Source organism: Mesoplodon bidens (assembly GCF_964165515.1).
Source record: "Mesoplodon bidens genome assembly, chromosome: 8".
In the NCBI taxonomy this organism is placed as follows: domain Eukaryota; kingdom Metazoa; phylum Chordata; class Mammalia; order Artiodactyla; family Ziphiidae; genus Mesoplodon; species Mesoplodon bidens.
Genome location: NC_138165.1, coordinates 113,944,754 through 113,967,886, shown reverse-complemented (window position 1 = coordinate 113,967,886; position 23,133 = coordinate 113,944,754). Strand labels below are relative to the sequence as shown.

At 58.9% G+C, this 23,133-nt stretch overlaps 1 protein-coding gene across 5 annotated transcripts; it reads right to left on the bottom strand.

Annotated features, from left to right (window-relative positions):
• D2HGDH (D-2-hydroxyglutarate dehydrogenase) lies at positions 1 to 22,968 on the bottom strand. Of its 5 annotated transcripts, none has more exons than XM_081242353.1 (10): positions 22,665 to 22,968; positions 20,244 to 20,611; positions 15,186 to 15,243; positions 13,815 to 13,954; positions 12,863 to 13,056; positions 11,559 to 11,727; positions 9,469 to 9,612; positions 8,016 to 8,158; positions 6,525 to 6,690; positions 1 to 1,188 (listed from the first exon to the last, which is right to left on the bottom strand). In XM_081242353.1, the coding sequence occupies exons 2-10, from the start codon at positions 20,599 to 20,601 to the stop codon at positions 929 to 931; spliced, it is 1,632 nt and encodes a 543-aa protein (XP_081098479.1). In that variant the 5' UTR covers positions 20,602 to 20,611; positions 22,665 to 22,968; the 3' UTR covers positions 1 to 928. The 5 variants fall into 5 exon arrangements, with proteins under 5 accessions (XP_081098479.1, XP_081098477.1, XP_081098480.1 ...); XM_081242351.1 differs by lacking the exon at positions 22,665 to 22,968 and adding an exon at positions 22,004 to 22,049; XM_081242354.1 differs by lacking the exon at positions 22,665 to 22,968 and adding an exon at positions 22,000 to 22,018.
• Between the last annotated feature and the right edge of the window lie 165 nt (positions 22,969 to 23,133).

Below are 23,133 nucleotides of genomic sequence, written 5' to 3'. Positions count from 1 at the left end.
TCGTGATTAATTGCCACTTTTACTGGAAGTTCATGGCAACCAGAAACAGAAAACGTGTCCAGCCTCCCAGACTGTCTCCACAGCCCGAGCAGCTGCCCCAGGGGCCAAGGTCAATGGGGAGGACCCGGTCGGGGTTACTGAAGATGCTTGTGCCTGGCGGGGCTTCTCACCCAGCACTACTGACATTCGTGGTCAGAGCAGAACCGGAAAGACACATCACAGCAAACCACCAAGTGCAAGAAACCAATATGCCTGTCTTCCGACAACGGTCTTGCCAATTCATGGGCCTTCTGGAAAACGGGGGAAATGACACCTTCCACGGTGGGGGGCATTCCTGTCACTCTGGCTCAAATGGGACTAAAAGTCATCCGTAAAGCGCCCGATGGCCCAGGCTCTGTTGGTCAGAGCTCCGCGTGCACCCACCGCACGGTGCTCTGTTGCCCACGTGCAGTTCACCACCTCTGCCCAGGGCACCTCGGAGGCTCACACGGCGCGGGGACCAGCGGAAGGACCACCCGTGCCCCCTCCCAGAGCTGCACCCCGCAAGGTGGAATCCCGGGGCCACAGGCAAAGCAGGGGCGACCTGGTCTATTCTGATTAGGCAGAACTGCTCACCCATCTGGCCTGTCCAGGACCTGCAAAGGGACGGAGTGCCCGCCACGAGGATGGAGCGAGGACAGGGCAGCCCTCTCCACTCGGCCCACCCAACAGAACCGGCAGAGCGCCCGGAGGAATCCTGCATAGAGCCACGTGTCCCAGGCTCCACAGGGACAGCTCCCCACTGCCAACCAGGGGGCTGGTCACCCCGCCTGCCGCTGGCTCCGTCGGATGGAGGCCCTGTGAGCCCACGCCAGCCCTGCAGGCACGCCCCACAAGCAAAGCCAAGGATCGAGGCCCCTCCCGAGTCTCCCGCTGACCGCAGAGGGCATCAGGTGCGGGTGGGCAGCGTCTTGTAGGGGTTCAGGATGCCCTTGGGGTCCAGGAGGGTCTTGAGCTGCTGCATGAGCTGCAGGGCCTCGGGTGGCTTGCTGTAGCCAAGGACATCCTTCTTCTTGAAGCCCAGGCCGTGCTCGGCACTGACGCTGCCCCGCTGCCTGGCCGTCCACTCGTACACGTAGGGCTCCAGGGTGCCCAGCAGCGACGGGCTGAAGGCCTCTGCTGTCACGTTGAGGTGCAGGTTGCCGTCCCCTGGAGGGACGCGCAGGTCAGGCTGGGCCCCCCTTTCCCGAGAGCCCCCAGCCCCGCCCCTGCCCTGCCTAGAGGCTACCCGGGGTAGTGCTGGCCCCACCCGCCTCTCCCCTCACAGCCGGCTTCCAGCCCTTCACGTCACTGGCCACTGACCTGCTGGTGACCATTCCCCTCCTCTTGGGGCTGCAGCTCCCTTGGCTTCACATACGTTTCTCTCCAAGTTCTCCCCAGCCCCGCAACTCCACCCGCACAGCCTACCCCCCAACCCCTCCCCGAGGGCTCCAGACTGAGAGGGACGAACACCCGCCCGACCTGAGAGAGCCCCAGGCTGGACCACCGATGCCACCACAGACCTGGGTCCCCAGTGCCCAGGAGGCCTCGGACCAGGTGACCTGGGGGCCTCTGACCCTGTGACCCCCTCCCTCCATGCACATTCGTCAGATGCAGGGAGCAAACCCGGGGTCCCTCTCCCACCAAAAATGGTTCCCACAGATACCCTCAGGGCGAAGGCTCTGAAAACAAGGGTCTTTCCCAAGGGAAACACTGCGGAGAGAGAAGCTTATCTCCACTGACACTCAGATATCCACACCAGCAGCCAGCCTGCATGGGCTTGCAGCACAGTTCACAGGGCCCCGGTGGCCCCAGGGCCATTCCCGGCTGCGGGCCGGGACCCAGCCCCACTCCTACCCTCCCCACCTCCTGCACAGGCAAATCACCCCAACTCGGCCTCAAATAATTCCCACAGATACAAGCCTAAGATACATGAGCCCAAAATTGCAAACACACAGAAAAGAAACCACGATGACCAAGACCCGCAAGGACCTGCGACCTGGTGATTTCCAGAAACAGAAAATAAATGTTTCACGTGTTTAAAGAAATGAGAGAGGAAAAAATATAAGACACTGACCAGGGAAAGCTTTTAAATACCCAGGCTGATCTTCTAGAAATGAAAAATACGGTCACTGAAATGTCAACAAGCAAAGAGAGATTAATGAAATGGAAAACAAATCAAGCACACAGAGGATCAGAGCTACAGACAACAGGAAACAGAGACAGACGCGTGGGGACATCGTGAGCCCTCGACTGAAGCTCCAGAAAGAAGGGGAGGGTGGGGAGAGACAATATTTGCAGAGACAACAGGGGAGCAATTTCTAAAAGCCAAGCCCACCAGACCCCAGCAGGGCATGCCGACGCTCACCTAAACCAAGCAGAGTGAAGCCAAGGAACCCCGAGAAAAAGGGAAAGATCTTAAAAGGAACAAAAAGGAAAAAAATGGACTCCTTTCAATGGAACCACACTCGCTGACAGCTAACTTTGCAGCAACAGACGTCAAGACGGCAGAATGATGTCTTCACTCTGCAGAGAACAGAACTGTCAACAGAGAATTTTGAAATCCATTGGGAAAAAAACCACTGAAGAACAAAATTCATACATTTTCAGGTAAATAAAACCCGAGACATGCTGTCACCTACTTTCCCACACTAGAGGCAATTCTAAAGGCAGGGCTGTGACCCCAGGTCAAAGAAGGACCAGAGGTGTGGGTGAGTCTAGACAAACACTGACCTCGTGGAGTAATAACAACAGCACTGCTGCTATCTGGGGCTAAAAAACACGATGGAACACACTCCAAAACACAGTGTGTGACCAGGAGCAGATGGTAACATCAAAATGACAGGGTCCCAAGATCCCTGCCCTAAGTACTGATTAGGGCTCTCAGGGAAACAGACCAGGAGGACACCTGCAGATGCACGTAATGTACAGAGTGGGGGTAGGGGGGAGGGAGAGGGCTAAGAGGATGGAGGGACCAAGAGAGGTCAATTTCAAGGAACTGGCCCACGACTGTGGGGATGTGGGAGTCCAGCCTGCAGGGCGGACCAGCAGCTGGAGACCTGGGGATGAGCAGATGCTGCAGCTCGAGTCCAGAGGCTGTGGGGAGAATCCCCGCTCCCTCAGGGGACACCTGTGTCTTCCTCTTCAGGCCTTCGACTGCTTAGATGAGGCCCACCCACATCATGGAGGGTAATCTGCTTTACTCAAAGTCTGCCAATTTAAATGTTAATTTCATCTTTAAAATACCTTCACAGCAACATCTAGATTGGTGTCTGACCAAGCATCTGGGCACCACAGCCCAGCCAGGCTGACACACAAAATGAACCACCACACTGTTTGGGAGGGGGATCATGATCCTGATGAACTTCCAACCCTGGTGAGGTAGGACTGCCCTGATACGGCTACAGTTCTAGGGCTACTGCCAAAAGCACAGATAGGCACAATTCCCTCATCAGTAAGTGGAAACAAGTTATATGAGAAAAACACCAACCAAAAGAAGGTAATAAATCAGAGAAAAAGAAATAGAAGAAATGAAAGACAAACAGAAAGCCCAAAGTCAGACAAATCCAGGTCACTGAGTAACTACAGTCTATGTAAATTACAAAATATGCCACCTCAAAACAGCCTGCTTTGGCATAAGGATTATTTTGAGCTGAAGGCAATTGAAAAGAAACAGGCACAAGAAAAGCTCTCTGCCCTCCGTCCACTTAAAAGCAGAACATGAGTGTGTAAAGGTGTCCCCACATTCCAGCAAGGTCAGGGTACCCACCTGAGACAACTCTGGCCTTGGTCTACACAAGCCTCGCATCCATTAGCTTCCTTGTGTGTTTATGCACCTTCCCACAATTTGCTGCCTGGAAGTTCTGTCCTCTTTCTTCAACTGTGCCATCTCCAAAGATGTACTGTTCTTTGCTAAGACGCCCTATAAGTCCAAGTTCTAACTGAAACCAAGCAGGACCCTGTGGGGCTCCTGGGCAAGGGAGCCTCTCTGTTCAGCCTCCATGACCTTCCCTGAGCTCCAAAGGGCAGATTCGAACAGCTGCTAATTAGGGAAGGGAGGGGATGCAGAGACGAGGGAGGAGCAGCCAAGAAACAACAGTGCAGCCTTGGGCCAGGGTCCTGGTCCCTCCTCAAGGGACGCACAGAACAATGTATTTGAGCTCTTTACAGAACTAAAACCCCCAACAAATGGAAGATGTCAGCATTCTTCATTCCAGAAAAGACCACCTGAGGCCAGATGAAAGGAGCGCAGGCCCTGCACACACCCTGATCTCATCAGCAACCCCGCCCTTGAACCATGGCTATAAAACTCCTCACCAAATCCTCCCGGGCTGGGACACAGTTTTTCAGGGCACAAGCCCGCTGTGTCCTCCTCTACCTGGCAAAGCAATAAAGCTATTCTCTTCTACTTCACCCAAAACTCTGTCTCCGAGATTCCATTCGGCGCTGGTCACCGAGGCCGAGCTTTCGGCATCAAACTGACAGCCCACATCTCCTATCTTCAGAATTAGCAGAGGCACCAGGAGAAGCAGAGGGGTCTATTGTCACAGTTGGGGCTCCTCTCGGCAGCCGACAGCTGAGCAAGTTCCAGGAAAGGGGCGGCACAGAGTGCACACTTTATCTGGAGTGTCTGCAGGGAGCATACTCCTCTCAGGCACCCACCAAACGGACATGGAAACTGGCTGCACCCTGGGCCAGGGACCACGCTTCAACTGAAGGTGAGTTCCACCCAGCTCTCTGCCCACAGCACAGTCAACAAGCCCATGGTCTTTACAAGGGCTAGAAAACCCCCATATGTTTGGAAATTTAAAGACACAATTCTGCCTACCTCATGGATCAAGGAAGCAATGAAAATGGAAATGAGAAAATATTCAGACCCGAAAGATAATGAAAGTGCCATCAGACAGGGTGGAACCTGGGGCTTCCCTGGTGGCGCAGCGGTTAAGAATCCGCCTGCAAATGCAGGGGACACGGGTTCGAGCCCTGGTCCGAGAAGATCCCACATGCCGCGGATGCAACTAAGCCCGCGAGTCACAACAACTGAAGCCCGCACACCTAGAGCCCATGCTCTGCAACTAGAGAAAGCCTACACGCAGCAACAAAGACCCAACGCAGCCAAAAAATAAAAAATAAAATAAATAAATAAATTTAAAAAAAAGAAAAGCACTAAAATCATTAACTTCAGTGGTCTGCTTTTCGTGATTAGCAGTAATATTTTGATATTCGACTACAAAAACTCCTCTATATCCTGGTTCCTCTTTTGACTCTTTGAAGCCGTCCCTTCGAGCTATCTGACAGGTTGCCTCCCAGCCTATGTCCTCAGTATGGTCCCCGAATACAACTTAACTCACAACTTTTCGGTTGTTCATTTTTCTTCAGTCTACAGAGACAAGAAGCAAACCAAATCAGCAGTCAAATTGCCCCCCTCCCCAAAGGCTGGACATGGCACAAAGGAAACAAAGGAATAATATGAACAAGGTAACGCCAATATACTCAAAGGCTTAGAAGAAATGGATTAATGCCCAGAAAAAAAATTACCACAACCAATTCTGAAGAAAAGGAAAGCTAGGAGAGCCCTCTAGTTGTTAAAGAAATTTCTCTGTAGTCAATCCCCCCCCCCCAAAATACCCACAAAACCTTCAGGCCCAAATACCCTCATTTACAAGTTCTACCAAACATTCAGGGAGAAGGTAATTCCAACCCGACAGACTCTGCCAGAGACGACCCCCAAATCGTTTTAGGACTTTGAGACCAACATCCAGCCTGGACAGAAGAAGGAAGCCTTACAGGACAGGATGGAGAAAGCCCTACATGGGATAAGTAAACGGGATCAAACAAGACACAAAAAGGATCAAGGCCACGCTGGGCTTATCCTGGGACACAGGTCCACTTGCCCTCAGAGGTCTGGAGTGATGAGCCTTGTTGGCTGGTCAAAGGAAAACCAGCACTGGGCACCTGGGTAGACCCAGAAAAAGCATTCAACAAGTGCAACGTTCCGCCTCAGTTCCTGAAAGTGGAATCCCTCCACCCAAGCATTCAGAGCGACGCTGGGCCAGGGCCAGCCCTCCGCCGTGTGCCCCTCACCGCACCTCTTCAAACCCTCACAATCCCAGGAGGCACTGCTGAATCCCACCCTGAAGACGTGGATGGAGGTCCCAGCGGGGCCCGCCCCAGCACACCTGTCCTGTGGACGGGGCTCTGAGATGCCCAGTTCCAAAGGCTGCCAAGAATGAAGGGGGAATGAAACAGTTCCTTTCATTTTGCGTGACTTTTCTGCAAAAAATAATTATCTGAACTGCTTTTAAGATCCTTCCATCTGAGGAGGGAGGGGTGAGGCCCCTTCATCAAACCCCAAGACCCCCGCGTTCAGGGCCCACCTCCCACTGCCCCAGCCAAGCCCGGACCCTGCACTCCGCCTCCGAGACGGCCCCAGAGACCACGTGGCGAGGACGCGGGTCCTTCCCCCTCAGCCCCAGGTCTCCACCCGCACCGCGGGCCGCGCTCACCCAGGTGGCCGTAGCCCACCACGTGCTTGGCGTGCAGGCCGAGGCGGGCCCGCAGGTCGCTCACGAGGTCGTAGAGCCTATCCAGGGGCAGCGAGAGGTCGTACTTGTACACGTAGCCGTCCCGGCTCAGGGCCTCAGTGATCCTCTCCCTCAGGGCCCACAGCATCTGGAAGTGAGGGGACGGGCATGGTCACCTGCAGCGGGCGGGCAGGGCAGCGATGCTGCATTGCTGCGGGGTGACCACAGGGTCGCGAGGCGAGGAAACCCTCCAGGTGACAGAAACCTTCTGCATCGTGACAGGTGTGTGGCTTCTGTCCCAGAGTCCACATGGGACAAGGTCCCCGAATGAGGCCACAGGCTGGCCCCCGGGACCCAGGGCCCCTCTCAGGACAATTGGAACAGATCCTGTGACCCCCATGACGGGGCCCCAAGCGAGGGCAGGGGCAGGGCAGGCATGGAGGACCATGGCAGACGGGGGACATCCCGGGCCTGGGCTGGAGGACACGGGGAGGGACTGAGGGAGCAGAGAGGCAGGGCGGCCTCATCATGGTCACGCTGTCCTTCGCGAGAACGCCTTCCCTGTCGCGTCAGAGAACAGAGGGCCTGGGAACGCCCGTCCCACCTGGGCCTCATCCCTGCCCCGCCCTCCACCCCCCACTCCCCATTTCAGGAAACCTCCCGGCAAGCCAACTTCCTTGGCAAGGCAAAAACTCCTTTCTCTTGCTTTTTCAACACACCCCCAGTGCAATGATCACCCCTGAAAAAATAACAATAATTCCTCACCACCACGGAATATCCAGTCAGCGTCCGGATCTCCCCAGCTCTCTCACAGACTTTTACAGCAGAGGGTTGCTCAGCACCCACCTCCCGCACACTGACCATCAGCAGCCCCTCTGGCCTGATGCCCCTCACACACCCAGAGTCCAACCACATCCCTGCACGGCCGGCCTGAGCCGGCCGGTCCTGCCCGTCCCCTGTGCCCATAGGCTCCTTGAGCCCCACTCACGTCCATCACGTCCTGGTGCAGCCACAAGCCCTGCTGCCCCCTTGTCTGCCCACCCTCTCTCACTGCGCTCCAATCCCACCCTCTCCAGAAAGTTCTGTCTGGAACACAGCAGGCACCAGCCCCTCAGGGCCTTTGTGCACCTGCACAGGTAACTCACTCCCCACCCCGCATCCATCTGTGCTCAAATGCCCCTTCAGGGACGTCCTCCTGACCCCTCACCCACCCAGGAAGGATGCTGGCCCAGCCCCCTCCTGTGTCACCCAGCTGGGCCCCTGGCACCGACGTTTGAGAACGGGGCTGAGGAGCCAGCAGCCCAGACAGGGCAGGACCAGAGCGGGCACCGAGGCAGGTGGCACCACCCCCCAGGGATGGGGCACCCAGCCCAGACAGATGGCCCAGCTGCAGACACCTGCTCACGCTCAGCCACAACCCACAATCCAACTTCAGGCGTCATGGGAAGGACGAGGGCCGCAGCCCTCACACACCTTGATCCTCCTCTGATCGGTGGCCAGGGTCCCGTCGGTCACCAGCCCCAAGCCCAGCACCTGCTCCAGGAAGCCGCTCAGCTTCTCCGCATCGTGCCCCGCCCCGGAGCCCGAGGTCTCGATGAGGACGTAGAACGGGCTTTCTGGAGGGGCAGAGGGAAAGCGGAGGGGAAGGCGGTCGGCCGAGCCAGGACAGGTCCAGGCCAGCCGCAGCTCTAGTACCCCTGACGGCGCTCATGTTGCCCGCAGAGCAGCCACTGGCTACTCGGGCTGAATTTCAGACAGTTTAAAAAGAGGTCTTTCACTGTAAGAGAAGTCAGGCCCCCTGGAGACAGCACAAAGCTGTACTTTGGGTGCCTGGATGGGGTGGGGGCGCCCCAGGGACCCCTCTTACCAAACTGTGGGCTAAAGGGGAGGCCCAGCACTTTGCAGTGGCCAATAACACCCCAGGGGCCCTCCAACCATCCAGGGACCTTCTGTGCCTCCAGGGACCCTTCACTCCCCGCCCCCAGGGACCCTCCATCTTTCCAACAGCCGTACATGTCTTATCTCTCTAGCCTGGACAGGTGGTTTCCTATTTTATACGAAAACAAATACCTCAGTAAAAACTTAAAGCATAAAGTTCTTTCCACACTTATGACTATTATGGACTGAACTGTGTAACCGCCCACCCCAAATTCCCATGGTGAAGCCCTAATCCACCCCTTATGCAACTGTATTTGGAAATTAGGCCTTTAGGGAGGTAATGCAGGTTAAATGAGGTCCTAAGAGTGGGGCCCTGATCTTTCAGGGCTGGTGCCCTCATGGGAAGAGGAAGAGACTCCAGAGGTCTCTCCCACACACACACAGAAGACGCCCCATGAGGACCTTCACCAGAACCCAACCCCGATGGAACCCTGGTCTTGGACTTGCAGCCTCCAGAACTGGGGGAAATAAATTTCGTTTTATTAAGGCTGTAGTGTTCTGTTATGGCAGCCTGGGGTAACACAATGATCATTTCTTCCGGGTCGATTCCAGAAGCGAAAATACCAAGGTGTATAGCTGCATGGACTTAGCTTTACACAGAGCATGGACTAAAGACCTGGGCGTGACGAGCTCACTGGCTAAATCAGAACGAGCTGGCTGAGCTCCAAGGGCCAGCACTTCCCGGGATGACACCTCTGCAGGAGCCGGGAGGGAGTGCAGGAGCCGGGAGGGCATCCCTGACTGTGCATCTGGCTGTTCCAAAGACCCCAGGGCTACGGCACGACCGACAGCATCTGACTGAACTCCGGGGGCGTACGTAAAACGAATTTCAGGGAGAATTCTGCTCTCAACAACTACGGGGATGCCGGAACCATGGCGACACTCCCTGCCATCTCCTACTTCACAGACGGGACGGAGGCTCCGATCAGCCCACACATCAAACGGCACAATACGGGTGGTGGGCGCTGCCAGCGGGAGGGGACAGTACCTTGCAGAGGGCAGGCAAGACGGAGGTGGAGCCCGACCAGCTTCATGCACTCGGCATCCATGAACTCGAATGCGGACAGGATCTCGCCCAGCATGCCCCTGCAGGTGCAGAAGGTCTGCAAAACCTCAGCAAAGCCAGGACAGCCTGCAACAGACATGGAAAAAGACAGGCGAGCTGGTCATGCGGAGGCAGGGCCTTACCTACGGGCCCACCTGAGCCCCCTTTCAAGCAGCAAGACCGACCCGTCTCTTGGCAACGGCACTGCTGAGCTGGGCAGCCTCGCGGAGCGGGACAAGCCACCCGGGTCAGCCACCACGTTGTAGGTCACAGGCATCTTAGAGGAAGAGAAAAGGCTGCCTGAGAGCCCCGACGCTCAGGAAGCCACTTGGAAAGTCCACAAACACAGGGCCAGCAACGGGCCGCCCTGGAAAACGGCTTAGCTGTGTGTCTCTGACAACACCCAGGGCCCAGCAAGTCGTTCAAGGCACATTTACTGACCCCCGAGCTCTCCATGGTGTCCCGGTGCCTGGAGCTGACCACCAAGCGGCCCAAGGCAGAGAGGGGACGTGGATATGTCAGCAGGCGGGGAGGGGTGGGCCACCTGGCCTTTCTGGGCAGGGATGGGAAGGCACTGAGAGGTCGTGTGGAGGTCAGGGAGGAGGGTCTGGAGAGAAGATCCCGCGAGTGAAGCTCAGGGGCTGAGGCCCAAGGAACATGTGCAGGCCTCCCAGCTAGACGCAGGGCTGGACATGGCGGGTTTGGTGATATATGAACCCCAGCCGCAGGGAGCGTTAGTGAACTGGAAACAGATCAGAAGAAACCTTCCAGAACGCATCACAGAGTGAGACAGGATGGAAACTCGGGTGCAGGTAAGACACAGGGAGGGTGGACAGATTGATAGGCTCCATCGTGCGTCTAATGGTAGTCCTGAGAGGGGAGCAAAATGGGGGCAACCGCTGACGAGGGGGGGTGGCAGGAAACTTATGCAAGTGGGAGAACCAAGCCATGGGTTTAAGAAGTTCAGGAAACCCAGAGAGAAAAAGAAACGTACTCTCACACACAACACACCGAGACCCATAAAACGCCAAAGGTAAAGAGAAAATCTTTAAATTGGCCAAAGAACAAGAGGGAGAGTCCCTCAGAGCAGCAGCAGCAGAGGACGGCTGGCTGACGTCACCAACAGCCACGGAGCCACGCAGAGTGACATCCTCAATAGGACGAAAGGGCACAGATGCCAGCCTGTGCTCGCGAGAGTGTCTTCCAAGAATGGGGTGAATGGAGATGGTTTTGGACAGACTCAAAGCAAGAACTCAGCAGCAGGCATCCATGACAGGAAATGACGGAGGACGTATTCACAAGGCACGTGGCCTCTGGAGGAAGGCCTGACGCAGGGGACGAAGAAAATGGCACGTGTGGAAAATAACAGTAAGGACCACCAGAGATCAGAGACTGACGGACTCAAGACAAGAACCCGTGCGTGGTGGGAGCCACTGGGGGCCCTGGACCCCACCGCCGGGCAAGGTGCGGGGACCTCCCAGAGATGGGCCTCTGGACCAGCAGAGGAGCGGAGGCCGCAGTTAAGCTAACGCAGCTGAATGACAGCGGGAGAGGAGATGCAAACAGGTGGTGGAGGGACCGGAACAAAGCAGACATGAGCCCGTTTTTCAAGCCTGCTCTGAAGGGGAGCAGAGAACGTGAACGGCCGGCGAGGGAAATGTCCCAACGTGTTCGCAGAGACAGGTGGTCCAAGACAGGGGAGGCGAGGGCTGGCTTACAGATGGGACGAATTACTGCCCCCCGACCCTGTGATGAACACACTCCTGCCCTTGATCTTGCGCCAAACCACGTCATTTCCCTGTGAATCTCACTGCATAAGCTGCCTAAATAACAAATGCTGGGTGGATGAAACATGCGAAGCCCCAGTTTTGTTACAGAATAGAGTGTGTGCTCTGCCCAAACCCCACTGCAGACACCAACAAGGCCAGGTCCCAGACCCTTCGGAAACAGTGAGAAGCCCAGAGAAACAGGAGGGACCGCACACGGCAGCTCAGCCTGAGAACCCGCTCGAGGGGCAGCCGGAGGGCACCTACCGAGGAAAGCCACATTCACAGCGCTGGGCTTGGGCGGACACAAGATGGACACGGCGGTGATGACCCCCAGGGTGCCCTCCGACCCGATGAAGAGCTGCTTCAGGTCATAGCCCGTGTTGTCCTTCCGCAGGGACGTGAGGCAGTTAAGGATGGTGCCGTTGGCCAGCACCTGGGAGGGAGCAGAGACGGGCGCTCCTGCGTCAGCCCACGGCCCCAGCAGGTGCCCTGGGGAGGCCGACCCAGCCCAGGGCACCCTGAGAAAGCTGAGCCAGTCATCAGTCCCCCGCCCCACTTTGGTCCAGGAACAGAGGGGTCCCTAGGGTGGCACCAGGCCTGAAGTCACCCCAACAGGCTGAAAGAGGGGCTTCTCTTCCCCGGATGCAGTGACAATCCCCCACTATGACCACGATCAGGAAGCTCAGGGCCCAGTTCTCAAGGGAAGCTGGCCCAAAGCAGGGCACACATGGGGTGCAGGAGGGTGCACCCGGGGTGGAGTAGGGCAGAGAATGGCAGTGCATCAGGCCCCCCACCCCTGCACTCCTCATCCACAGGCCCCTGAGTCATGCTCTGTAAGCCCATCCTGAGTCTTGCTTGGTTCATTTAGTCAGAAGCTTAGTGAAAGAGCTTGTGAAAATGAGAAAGTGAGTTACAATAAAAAATAACCTGCATCCAGAGGACAAAGCTACAGGAACCTCGTGATTTAGCAGATGGAAGTCGTTCCCTCCTTGGGTAAACAGAGGGCCCTTGCTTTAGAAAGCCCCGAGGTGTGCTTCGCAGACTCAACAGCCCTAGGGGTGGTGACAGTGGCGCCACGGGGCTCCTCTAACCACGAGCCACCAGGAAGCTGGGGGGCAGAATGCTGCTGGTCCGGGAAGCTGCTCCAGCTTCCCACGGCAGCTCCTCACAGGGACAGGAGGGCAGCGGACACGCCATCACCTCGTGGGAAGCCAGAAAGCGGAGTGCTACGTGTAACCCCCAAGGCCCTGGTGGGATCGAGAGGAGACCGGGGCTGGTACAGTGGGAACCTGGATCTCCAGGCTGGGACGAGGCCCCATCCCCGAGGTGGCCTCATGCACCTGCGCCACCCGGGGCCCAAGAGGGCAGCCCCCATGCTGGGCCTGCACCACCCCAGGTGTCTGCAGGGAGCAAGGGTGGACCTGACAGGGGGTCTCACCCAGAGACCTCGCAAGCTGACCACTGGGTAAGTCAGCCACCCTGGGACCGACCTGGGGACCAGAGCGAGCCCGGCCAGGTGTCCCTGGAAGCAGGGCCAGCGCTGAGCCGCGACAGGGTCCCCAGCTCACCACTTCCAGGCCCAGGACCGTCCCTCGCAGCGAGCCGTAGCGCAGGAACCGCAGGCCGCCCGCGTTGGTCGCCACGTTCCCCCCGATGTGGCAGCTGCCCTTTGCCCCGAGGTCCAGCGGCACGACAAAGCCCCGTTCCTCCACGTACCGGCTCAGCTCCTCCAGGACGCAGCCCGCCTGGCAGACCAGGACCCCTGCCAAGCAACCAGAGCGCCCGCGGGGACTCTTAGCTCAGGACCAGCCGGACCACGCAGGGGGGCCCTGCAGGCGAAAACCCCCAGAAGGGGCGTCCACCCGGAACCAGGGCGAGGAGGAAAAGGGGCGTGTCCCCATCCCTCCCCAGAAGATGCCTTCATGAGAAAAGAAAAAAAACAGTGAGGCAAAATGGAGGAAAAAAACCTCACATACACCACACACACCCACCCCCACACGCTTATGCAAGGGAGCCGTAAACGGAGGGCTGCTACAAGGCTGTGGCCCTCAACTGTGGGGGTGATTCTGCCCCTGGGGACACGTGACAGTTCTGGAGGTGATCTGGGTTGGAGGTGCTGCTGGCATCGAGTGGGTGGAGGCCAGCATGCTGCTCGACACCACCCAGTGTCCAGGTACCCCTGCCACACAGCACGATCCACCCATATGTCCTGCCCGAGAGGCACCAACTTGCCGCTGCTGAGCCCCGAGCTTCATGAGCACGGAGCCCCTTAGACGCCTTGCACGCCCTGGGAAGGGCCGGCACGGCCAGGAAATGTCAATCTGAAGGGGCCGCAGAAACAGGCCAAGCCCAAGGGGTGAGTCACCCCAGTAACCAACTGAATAACAACCCCCTGCAGACGCACCCGGGGGCCCGGCTCGGGTGGAGTGGTGGTGGCCTCTGGGCCCTCCCCAGGCCCGGGTCCCCCACGGCCTAGCCCCGCAGCTCAGAGGGAAGGTCCTGACAGGCAGCTGGCCTTACCGGACACGTTGTGGAAGCTGACGATCTGGTTCATGAGGGCAGTGGACACGATGATCTCATCAAAGACGGGGGTACTGCCCCCCACCATGCCCGTGTTGCCCCCCTGTGGGCTCACAGCCAGGTTCCTCTCGTGACAGTACCTGGGACACGCACAGGACCAGCATCAGGGCCCCTTTCCCACACCGCCAGCCCAGGGGGACACTCTTGGGGCCGTGAGACCCCAAGGCCCTCCTGCCGCAGCCTCGAGGGGGAGCCTCCTCGGCCCCCACGCACAATGGGAGTCTGAGAGGACAAACGTCCATCACACAGCCACCCGGGGAGCTGGCGGCCGGCATCTTCCCAGATCACGGCTGAGGCCCCAGCTGCCCTGAGACACCACTCCTCCAAGTACAGACAGTCCGAGCAACAGCTGCAGCCCTCCCTGTTCACCTAAAGAACCGCAGCCCCCAAGCCCTCGGGGCTCCCTCCCACCTCCACACCCAACGTCTCCTCTCCCCTTTAACCTTGGCTGCATGCCCCTCCCTCGCCCACCGCCCTCCAGATCTATGTCAGACTCATCAGTAGCACCTCATCCCCAACCAGGCTCCCACTGCACAAAGACCTGAAGCGACAAGCGCCCCAATGGGCCAGGATTTGGGCAGCAGGGCACCTGCCCCGAGAAGCAGGCTGCCCACATGCGTCAAAAAAGCCGCCTGCCACGCGGTCAGCCTCCAGCCGTGGCTCTGACTGCGAAGGCCGGGGCGCCCGCCCACCTGCCAGCTATTCTGAAGCACTGGACACACCTCAACGTGCCACCGTGGGGACAAAGCACTCACAGGGCACACACTTTCCATGCAATGAAAGTGGCGTGGAAGAATAATTAGCAACAAGAAACAGGCACGGATATTGCCAACGGAAGGGAAAAAAGACTCTGACGCTGTAGATACAATGTGGTAACATCTAAAAACCCTCACCCGCGCAAGAAAGATGCTGAGCTAACACACCAAAATGTCATCAGTGGTTTTCGTTGGAGGGGAAATTACTGGTTGCTTTTGCATTTTTTTTCTTTATGGTTTTGTACGTTTTCCAATTTTTCTATAATAAACACGAGAGTGTATTGATATAAAACATCAAAGAACACATTTCTCAATAAAAGGTCCGTCTCCTTCCCTGCCCAGCCCTTCGAGTCTGCAGCCGCTCCCCACCCGAGGCCCACCTGGTACCCCAAGGGTCCAAGATTCCGGGCTCAGCCCTGCTCAGGCTGGCACTGCTCCCGCCACCTCCCCGGCCCCGGTCACTGCCCACTTCACGGGGTCTGCCCGTTCTGTGTCCTGTGCTTGTGAGGAAACCACGGGTGAGCAACGCAGGAGAGAGAGTGGGCAGGGCGTGTACCTGAGGATGTGCGCCACCTCCTGGGACGTCCGGGGCCTCAGCAGCACCTTGCTGGAGCCTGCGAGACAGAAGCCGCATGGTCACCCCGCGGCGGGGGTGTGTCCCACCTCCTGGCGGAGCTGGCCCACAAACCTCAAAGACCAAAACCCGATGGCAGGAGCGGCCTGTCTCTAGCTGGAGGAGGCGGAGGGCCAATGGGTGGTGGCCTGTGGTCCTGGGAAGCAGGGTGGCAGGGCCCCAGGGTAGGGGCGTCTGCCCGCCTTCCCCACTGAAAGTTACTGGGTTTCCCTTGTAATTAATATGTGTCTCTTGCAGAGACGCTTGAGGCTACGTCAATACCCTGTCGCCCCGCAAACGGTCGCCCGTGAACTTCAGCGTCTGCTGATCATCCTTACCTGAATCTGTTCTCAGGACAGGTACCAGGGGTGATGTTTCTAAATCCATCCGTCCGCCCGCACTCGAGTCAACCTTCTGCTGTAAGAAGGGGCCTCCCCTTCCCTCTCATGTATTTGTGTCCTTGGCTATTTAATCACAGCAGTGCGGGCTCATGGGTTCTTAGGTTGTTCATTGGTTACAATTCTTTGCTGTCACGGTTTATTTGATGTCCAGCGTGGCCTCGTCTGTTGGCATTGCTGACCACTGCCTCCAAGACAACAAGTCTCTTTCCACCCTTTCTATTTTGTGGGAAGTATCAGTACTTTAAGTGGCTAAGAGGCTGCAGGAGGACAGCGGGTCGTCTAGCAGGTGCTCCTGCTGGCCAGCGATTTCATGGAGCTCTGAGACTGGGCTGTGGCTGCTACCTTACCCTTTTTTATTCTGAAAGCCATTTCTCAATTGCTTTTCATCAAATGAACCGTGTCTGCCCAGGCAGCTGGCTGTTTGGCATCCAGATCCTTTAGAACAGCACAGTCCAGGGACCCTGGTCACCTCCGAGGCTCCTGTCGGTTTCACTCACACACTGTTTCTCAGCAACACCTGAGCGCCCACCCTATGTGCCCTGTGATGGGCACAGAGAATAAAAACAGACGAGTTCTCCCGCCCCTGGGAAGTTTACTTTCTCATAGGGGAAAGGATGCTAGTGGGAAGCAGCCACATAGCACAGGGAGATCAGCTCGGTGCTTTGTGACCACCTGGAGGGGTGGGATAGGGAGGGTGGGAGGGAGACGCAAAAGGGAGGGGATATGGAAACATATGTATATGTATAACTGATTAAATTTGTTATAAAGCAAAAAATTAAAAAAAAAAAAAAAAGAAAACGGTCCAATGTGTTAATAAGGGGAGCCTACAAAGAGAACGGAGCACAGAGCAGAGAATCATCAGAGGCAACTCGGGGGAACCGCCCAGGACTGGAGGGAAGGAGCATCCAGCCCGGACAGGCCGGGATGCGCAGGCCAGCGAGGGGACAGACGGAAAGGCCGGCTGCACAGGCTCCGGACACCACCCCACTGCGGCCTTCCTCCCTCTCAGCACCCTCACAGTGCTCTGGGGGCTGTCCCTGCAGGGGGACCGCCCTGGATCCAGGCTCGCTCAGCACCCCGCCCACCACCTGCCAGCAGCATCCCAGCGTTTCCAGGTGCCTCACTCCCAGGAGGCCATCCACTCTCCTTGCCTCCTGAGCGCCCCGTGCCCTGGCGCAGCTGCTCCGGCACTCCTGCCTCTTGTCTCTGCTTCCCGTGCAGCCCTAGGGCACTGACCCCTCTCCCTCCCTCAGAACACCTCGGGGCTTGGGGTGTCAGAGGCGCACTCCTCCCCTGGGGCCTCATCCAGGCGCCGTCCTCACTCACACGAACCTGGTGGCGCCCCCGGTTCTCGGTCTCCCAGCTGAGTCCCGGGAATGTCAGTGCCCACCGACCTCAGGGTCAGCACAGCATGCCTGGTTGCCACCCCTTGTGTACGTCGTACATCGGGGCTGCTTGCACACGACAGGGCAGAGCTGAGGCCCAGGACCTCCTGCCCACCCTCTGCAGGAGCCTGCTGGCCGGGCCATGGAGACCGTCAACAGCAGGACTCAGACCTGGCCTCCTGGCGTCCAGTGGCCCGCAGAACAAGCTGCCCCCCGCCCCAGCATCTGCACCACCCACGGGACTGTGGCCCCCTGACGCTTCCTTGAGGACGTTCCTCCTGTCCCTGTGTCGTCACGTTTCCCTCTCCACCTGGTCATCCCCGATGATACCACAAACCTGCCGAGACGGCCCTGTCATCCTAGAACTAAAGACGGAAAGTCCCTTCGCTTGACCCCCGAGCCCTCAAACCCCACCCACTTCTCTGCCCCTCTTGGCCCCTCACACCCCAGGACCGGCTCCAGGGGCGCATGCATCCCTTTCACGCCACGGAGAACCTCGCACGTGTCCCCAATGATGCCCACGTGGCCCGTCTCAGCCTGTCCCTGCGGCTGCATCTGACCCCACGACCCCACCTCCCTGCCTTTCTTCCCCCGGCCCCTGGTGCTCCGCCCCTTTGGCTGGCCCCTCGCCCCTCCACTGAGCACAGCGGTCATCAGCCTCCTCGGAAGGCTGGTGTTGCCCCGCCCTAGACCTGACTAGCTTGCTCCACGGCCCGACAGGCCCCCCCAAGTGGCCATGTGAACGTGTCCAAACCCAAACTCCTGGTTCTCCCCGCACAGACCCACCCTTCCGGTCACTTTCCTCATCAACTCAGCAGACGGGTCCAGTTTTTGCTACTGTTCAGGCCAAACGTCCCTGCGTGCCTGCCGTCTTTCCCTCACACCCTCGTCCAGCCGTCAGCCAACCTCCCATCCAAACGGCCAACCGTTACTCAACGGCCAGCCCCCCGCCCAGGCACCCGGCCCCTCGCACACCCACTGCAGCCGGTCACAGCGCAGGCCCCCTCCGCCGTGGCCCTACGGCCGCACTCTCCATCAGCTCGCAGGAAAGGTCAGGACGCACGGGGCCCTCGAGGCCTCGCTGACCCGCCCCTCCCCGACCTCCCCGCCTCCATCCACTCTGGCTGCTCATGCGGTCTCAGGTCTCATGACTCCTCCAAGGAGCCCAGTGCAGCCCTGCTCTGAGGCTTGGCTGGCTGTTCCTGCTCTAGGAACGCCCTTCCAGAGGCTTTCCCAGGTCAGAGAAAACGGTCTGTGCTGGGGGGGCCTCCGGGGCACTCACGGCCACGTGGAGCGCAGCCCAACCCCTGCTCCTGCTGTCACCCCCAGGTCAGCCTCCTGTCCATCTGCACGTCCAGGGCCCCAGCCTTTCACTCGGTGCAGGTGCAAAGTTTGTGGGGTTCACCCACGAGCGAGTGGTCTAAGTTTTGAAGAAAGAAATATTCAATAAGCTTCCATTTCAAATAAAATCTCACTTTTTAAGAAAAATTAAAAGACCCTAATCAGCTTTTGTTAGCTTACATTTCCTACGTAACTCTGAGATTAAAATGATCAAAAATTTAGACAGGCTTTCTCTCCAAAAGAAAGCCATATAAAGGGGTATTTCGACAAAAATTCACCAAGTTCCCCAACAGACTCCCACTGAGCAGCTGCTGGGCCCTGAGCCCTTGGACTCAGAGCTGAGCAGGCCCAGCGCGGCCCCCCAAACTCAGGGAGACAGGAAGCCCGGAGGGGTCCTCCACACAGGCACGCAGGGCAGGCTGCCCGCTGCCCGGACCCCAGGAGGGTGGCTGACAGGGAGGAGGGCCCCCAGGAGACTGCAGCCCCCGCCCGCTTGGGGCACCCCAGAGCAGGAGCACGCGGGCTTCGGGGACGATGGGGCGCCCTGCGTGGGGCTGGGCACTGAGGTCTGTCCGCCCAGACAGGAGCACCAAGGCGGGACCACGACTGGCCTGGCTGAGCCGGGGTGGGCATCACCCTCTCTGGCCTCCAGGATCACCGCCTGTTGGGCGGGGCCTCTCAGCGGGGGCAGTGCCGCCCCTGTGGGCAGGGTGGGGCTGGACACCCTTCCACTCCAGGGCGCCCCAGCAGAGAAGTGGAGCCGAAGGCTGTCCAATGTCTCGGGCCTCCCACAGGGACAGGGCCGCCCCGTTATCTGCGCCTCCGCCCCAGTTCCACTCGCTCAAGACTCTGCACTGTGGTTTGGAGGTTTTCCCGCCGGCAGCACCGCCCTCAGGGTGTCCGAGTCAACAGCACAGCATACCCTCCACTACTCTTTTTCAGTCCCGAGTGCGCTGGATCCAGGCCCAGCCTGAGGACCTGGCTGCCCAGCGTGTCCTGGAATTACAGGTTTAAATATGTCCCCATGTTGTAAATTGCTTGTCTTCTAGCTCTCCTTAATATTGTAGCAAGAACATCACGTTGGTTTCCGTAACTAAGGAAGTAGGTCACTTTATCTCTGAAATCATTTCAATAGAGAACACAGGGTATTAGGAAATCTCTGTTATCAAGAGGGTGTGCTGGGTCCAGGAGGAGAACCGCTGGTACAGTGGAGGAGAGGAAGCTGCACTGGGGAGAACAGGCCTCCCAGAAGATGCGTCCACCTCCCACCCCTCAGAACCCGCGAAGGTGACTGTATTTGGATAAAGCGTCTTTACAGGCGTAATTAAGTCAAGGATCTTTGAGATGAGATCGTCCTGATTAGGGTGGGGCCTCAATCCAAGGACAGGCATGCTCACAGGAGAGCGGAGAGGGGACACAGGGGAGAGGCCACGTGAGGACAGAGGGAGGGACTGGAGTGACGCTGTCACGGGCCGAGCTCACCTGGAGCCCCCGAGAGCGGGCAGAGGCAGGGAGGGCCCTCCCCTGGAGGGAGCCCTGCCCACGCCTGCATCTCAGATTCTGGCCTTGAGAACGGAGAGGATAAAAAGCGTCGTTTTGAGCCTGGTATGTGGTTCTTTGTTACACAGGTGGCCCCGGGAGACTCATGCAGGTGCTGAGAGGAAGTGAGCAGTAGTTAACACACACACCCACCTCGGAGCAGCTGGGAGGGGGCGGGGGGAGGCGCTGTTTCATCTTTTAATGTGTAGATGTCGTGCATAAGAAAAGCGTTATGTGACGCCACCCAGAGCTCCTACCGGCCTCACCTCATCTCATGCTGTTTCTCAAGCCCATCCGTCCCGTCAAGCGTGAAGCATGAACAGACCCTTACTCACCTCGGACCGTCCTCAGCCAGTCCACATTGGGAGCCTCCAGCTCCTCTGGGTCTGTGATGACCCTGCCAGGGACGATGCGCTCCAGGGCGGCCAGGTCGTCCTCAGACACCACGGAGAAGGGCAGCCGCCGCACGGAGTAGCGCTCCCGCGTCAGCGCCACCTCGGGAGCACAAGAGAATGCCGAGGAGCTGCCTCTTCGAACGAGGGGGCTGGTGCCCGTGGCCCCCCAAGGGCCGCCCGGCCCAGGGATCCTGGACGCCCCTGCCCATGTCTTCTGCTGTGCGGAGACTCCCTGAGCGCAGGCCGCCCGCCACCAGAAGAGCCACGCAGGCCACCTGGGCGCCAGACGGGACATCATCGCTCCTGCCCTGAAAAGCAAGTGACTGGACCTGGAACTCTGGAATACTACGGAGCAACGGAAAGGGAAGCACCTGCTGGGGAGAGACCTCGGCAGGGCCCAGGCCCAGGAAAGGTCCAGAAACAGACAACAGTTTCCACGGTGGTGGTGGCGGAGTGAGATTGGACCACCCGGGAGATGTGGGCTGGGGGGGACAAGGGACACGAGGCCTTCACCCTGACCCAGTGTGGAGTCACCTACTGACAAGTCACTGAGATGTACACCCTTGGCTGAGGCCACCCCTGGGTGTCAGCTTTTAACACCTGCAACAACCGTATCTCCCTTTCACTCCCCCTTCCTTCAGAACAAACCAGGAGTTAAGGTGCTAAAAGGAAAGGGACAGATACCACTGAATCGTACACTTAAAAATGGTTAATACGGGCTTCCCTGGTGGCGCAGTGGTTGAGAGTCCGCCTGCCGATGCAGGGGACACGGGTTCGTGCCCCTATCCCGGAAGATCCCACATGCCGCGCAGCGGCTGGGCCCGCGAGCCATGGCCGCGGAGCCTGTGTGTCCGGAGCCTGTGCTCCGCAACGGGAGAGGCCACAGCAGTGAGAGGCCCGCGTACAGAAAAAAAAAAAAAAAAAAAAATGGTTAATATGATAAATCTTACGTTTCGTGGACATGTTACAAGTTTAAAAACCACGGAATCAAAGAAAGTGGGGGCGGGGGGAAGCTCCTCTGGCTGCCCACGGTGGGAGAGCCGGGATTCGCACAAACGCCACGCAGCCCTGCAGCCCCCCGGGGAGGGGGGAGGGGTGGAGCACCCGTTTTCTGGATACTTCCATCTCACCTGGTGCTCAGACAACCTGAGTCGGCACCGGGGGCAGCGTTCTCGCGTGGGTTCACACCCGCTGTGTGACCCTGAGGAAACGAACGAGCCTCTCTGTGCCTTGGTGCAGCATGTGCCTCACCGGTGGGGATGAGGATTAAATGAACCACGGACGGTGACCCTCACCGTTAAGAGTGTACGCAGTACAGGTGGGCGAGCTCAGGAAAGGAACTCGCTGGGACCCCCGACCGGGACCAGGAGCTTGGGGCCACGGCCGTCGGGCCAGCCCACAGGTGACCACCAGGGGCCAGGAGGGTCCGCCCCGGCTGGGAAGCAGCGGCTAATCGCGGTGGCCCCGGCGCACCCGGGGGCGCTGAGTCACCCCGGATCTTCCGGAGGGCCCGGAGCGCGCGGCCTGCGCGATCACATGACGGGACCAGCCCGGGCGGTCGGGCCCAAGGACCCCGCGGGCGCCCGCCGCGCCGCGATTGCGCGCGCCCGTCGCCCCGGACCCGCGCCCCGCAGCCCCGCAGCCCCGCAGCCCCGCAGCCCCTCAGCCCGGACCCCGGGCGGCCGCGCGCACGCACTCACGTCCGCGTCCCCGCCGCAGGCCTCGCGCCGCCACAGCCAGAGTGGGCAGGACGGGCGGGACTGCGCCTGCGCCGGAGGCCTCCCGCCCCGCCCCCGTCTCCGGGCCCCGCCCCTGATGCCTCCAGCCCCCTGCGCCCTGGTGCGTGGCTTGATCCAGCTTCCACGTGGGGACAGCTGGCCTTGACCCGCGTTGGCACCGGCTAGCGGGGGTCCCAGCGCACCCTCCCACCCCTTCCACGAGGACTGGCCCCGGGTGAGAGCGTAACTGCTCACTCCTTCGTCCTACGGGCGGTCCCCAGGGGACTCTGGCTCACCCACCTCCTCTGCCCCAGGGTCGCCCTGGCCCCCACTCTGGCAGAAGGGCAGACATCTCTGCAGGTCAGGTACGAACTGCAGGCAGGCCGAACCCGAGGAGCTCCAGAAGCTGCCTGCCCAAGCATTCTTTCGTGAGGGGGCCTCAGAGGAGCTGGGCTCGGTTGGTGGCCCGGCTGCAGGAAGGCCTGAACCGCACCAGGAGGGAAGAAGCCTCTCCGGCCTGCTTCCTCCGGCCCCTCCAGGTTTGCACCTGCCCGGTGCTGGGCTGCCATCTGCAGCTCCGGTGCACCCACCCAAGGGGGACAGAGGGAGGGGGGAAGCTTCCGGCCTGGTGGATGTTCCTCACCCCAGCAGCACGTGTGCCAGTTCCCAGCCACATCACGTTCCCTCAGGGGTGCCCCAGTTCCATGGGGCACCCCTTCCCGGGGCTCCTGAGGCCCAGGGCCACCCACTCTCCAGGTGGCCGTGCGGCCAGCCCTCCTCCGAGCTCTGAATCCTAATCAGCGCCCCTCCTCCAAGCAGCCAAATCCAGACTCCAACTTCCTCCCCCTACCCTGCCCCCGCCCCTCGGCGACTTAGGGATGGCAGCTTCTTCCTCCAATTACTGTTACCTCAGTGCTCCCTGTTTGCTTTTTCAGCCCTGGAATACCCTCAATTAAATTGTTACAAAAACTAACAGGGGTTTCTACTTTGCTGGCTAACACAGTCCCTAGTACCCAGAGTATAGAGTTCTCTTCCCACCCTCTGGCGCCCACGTGTCCTACCAAGGCATCTCCAGTACGTGTCTGGCTCATCAGTTCCAGAGTTCTTGGTGA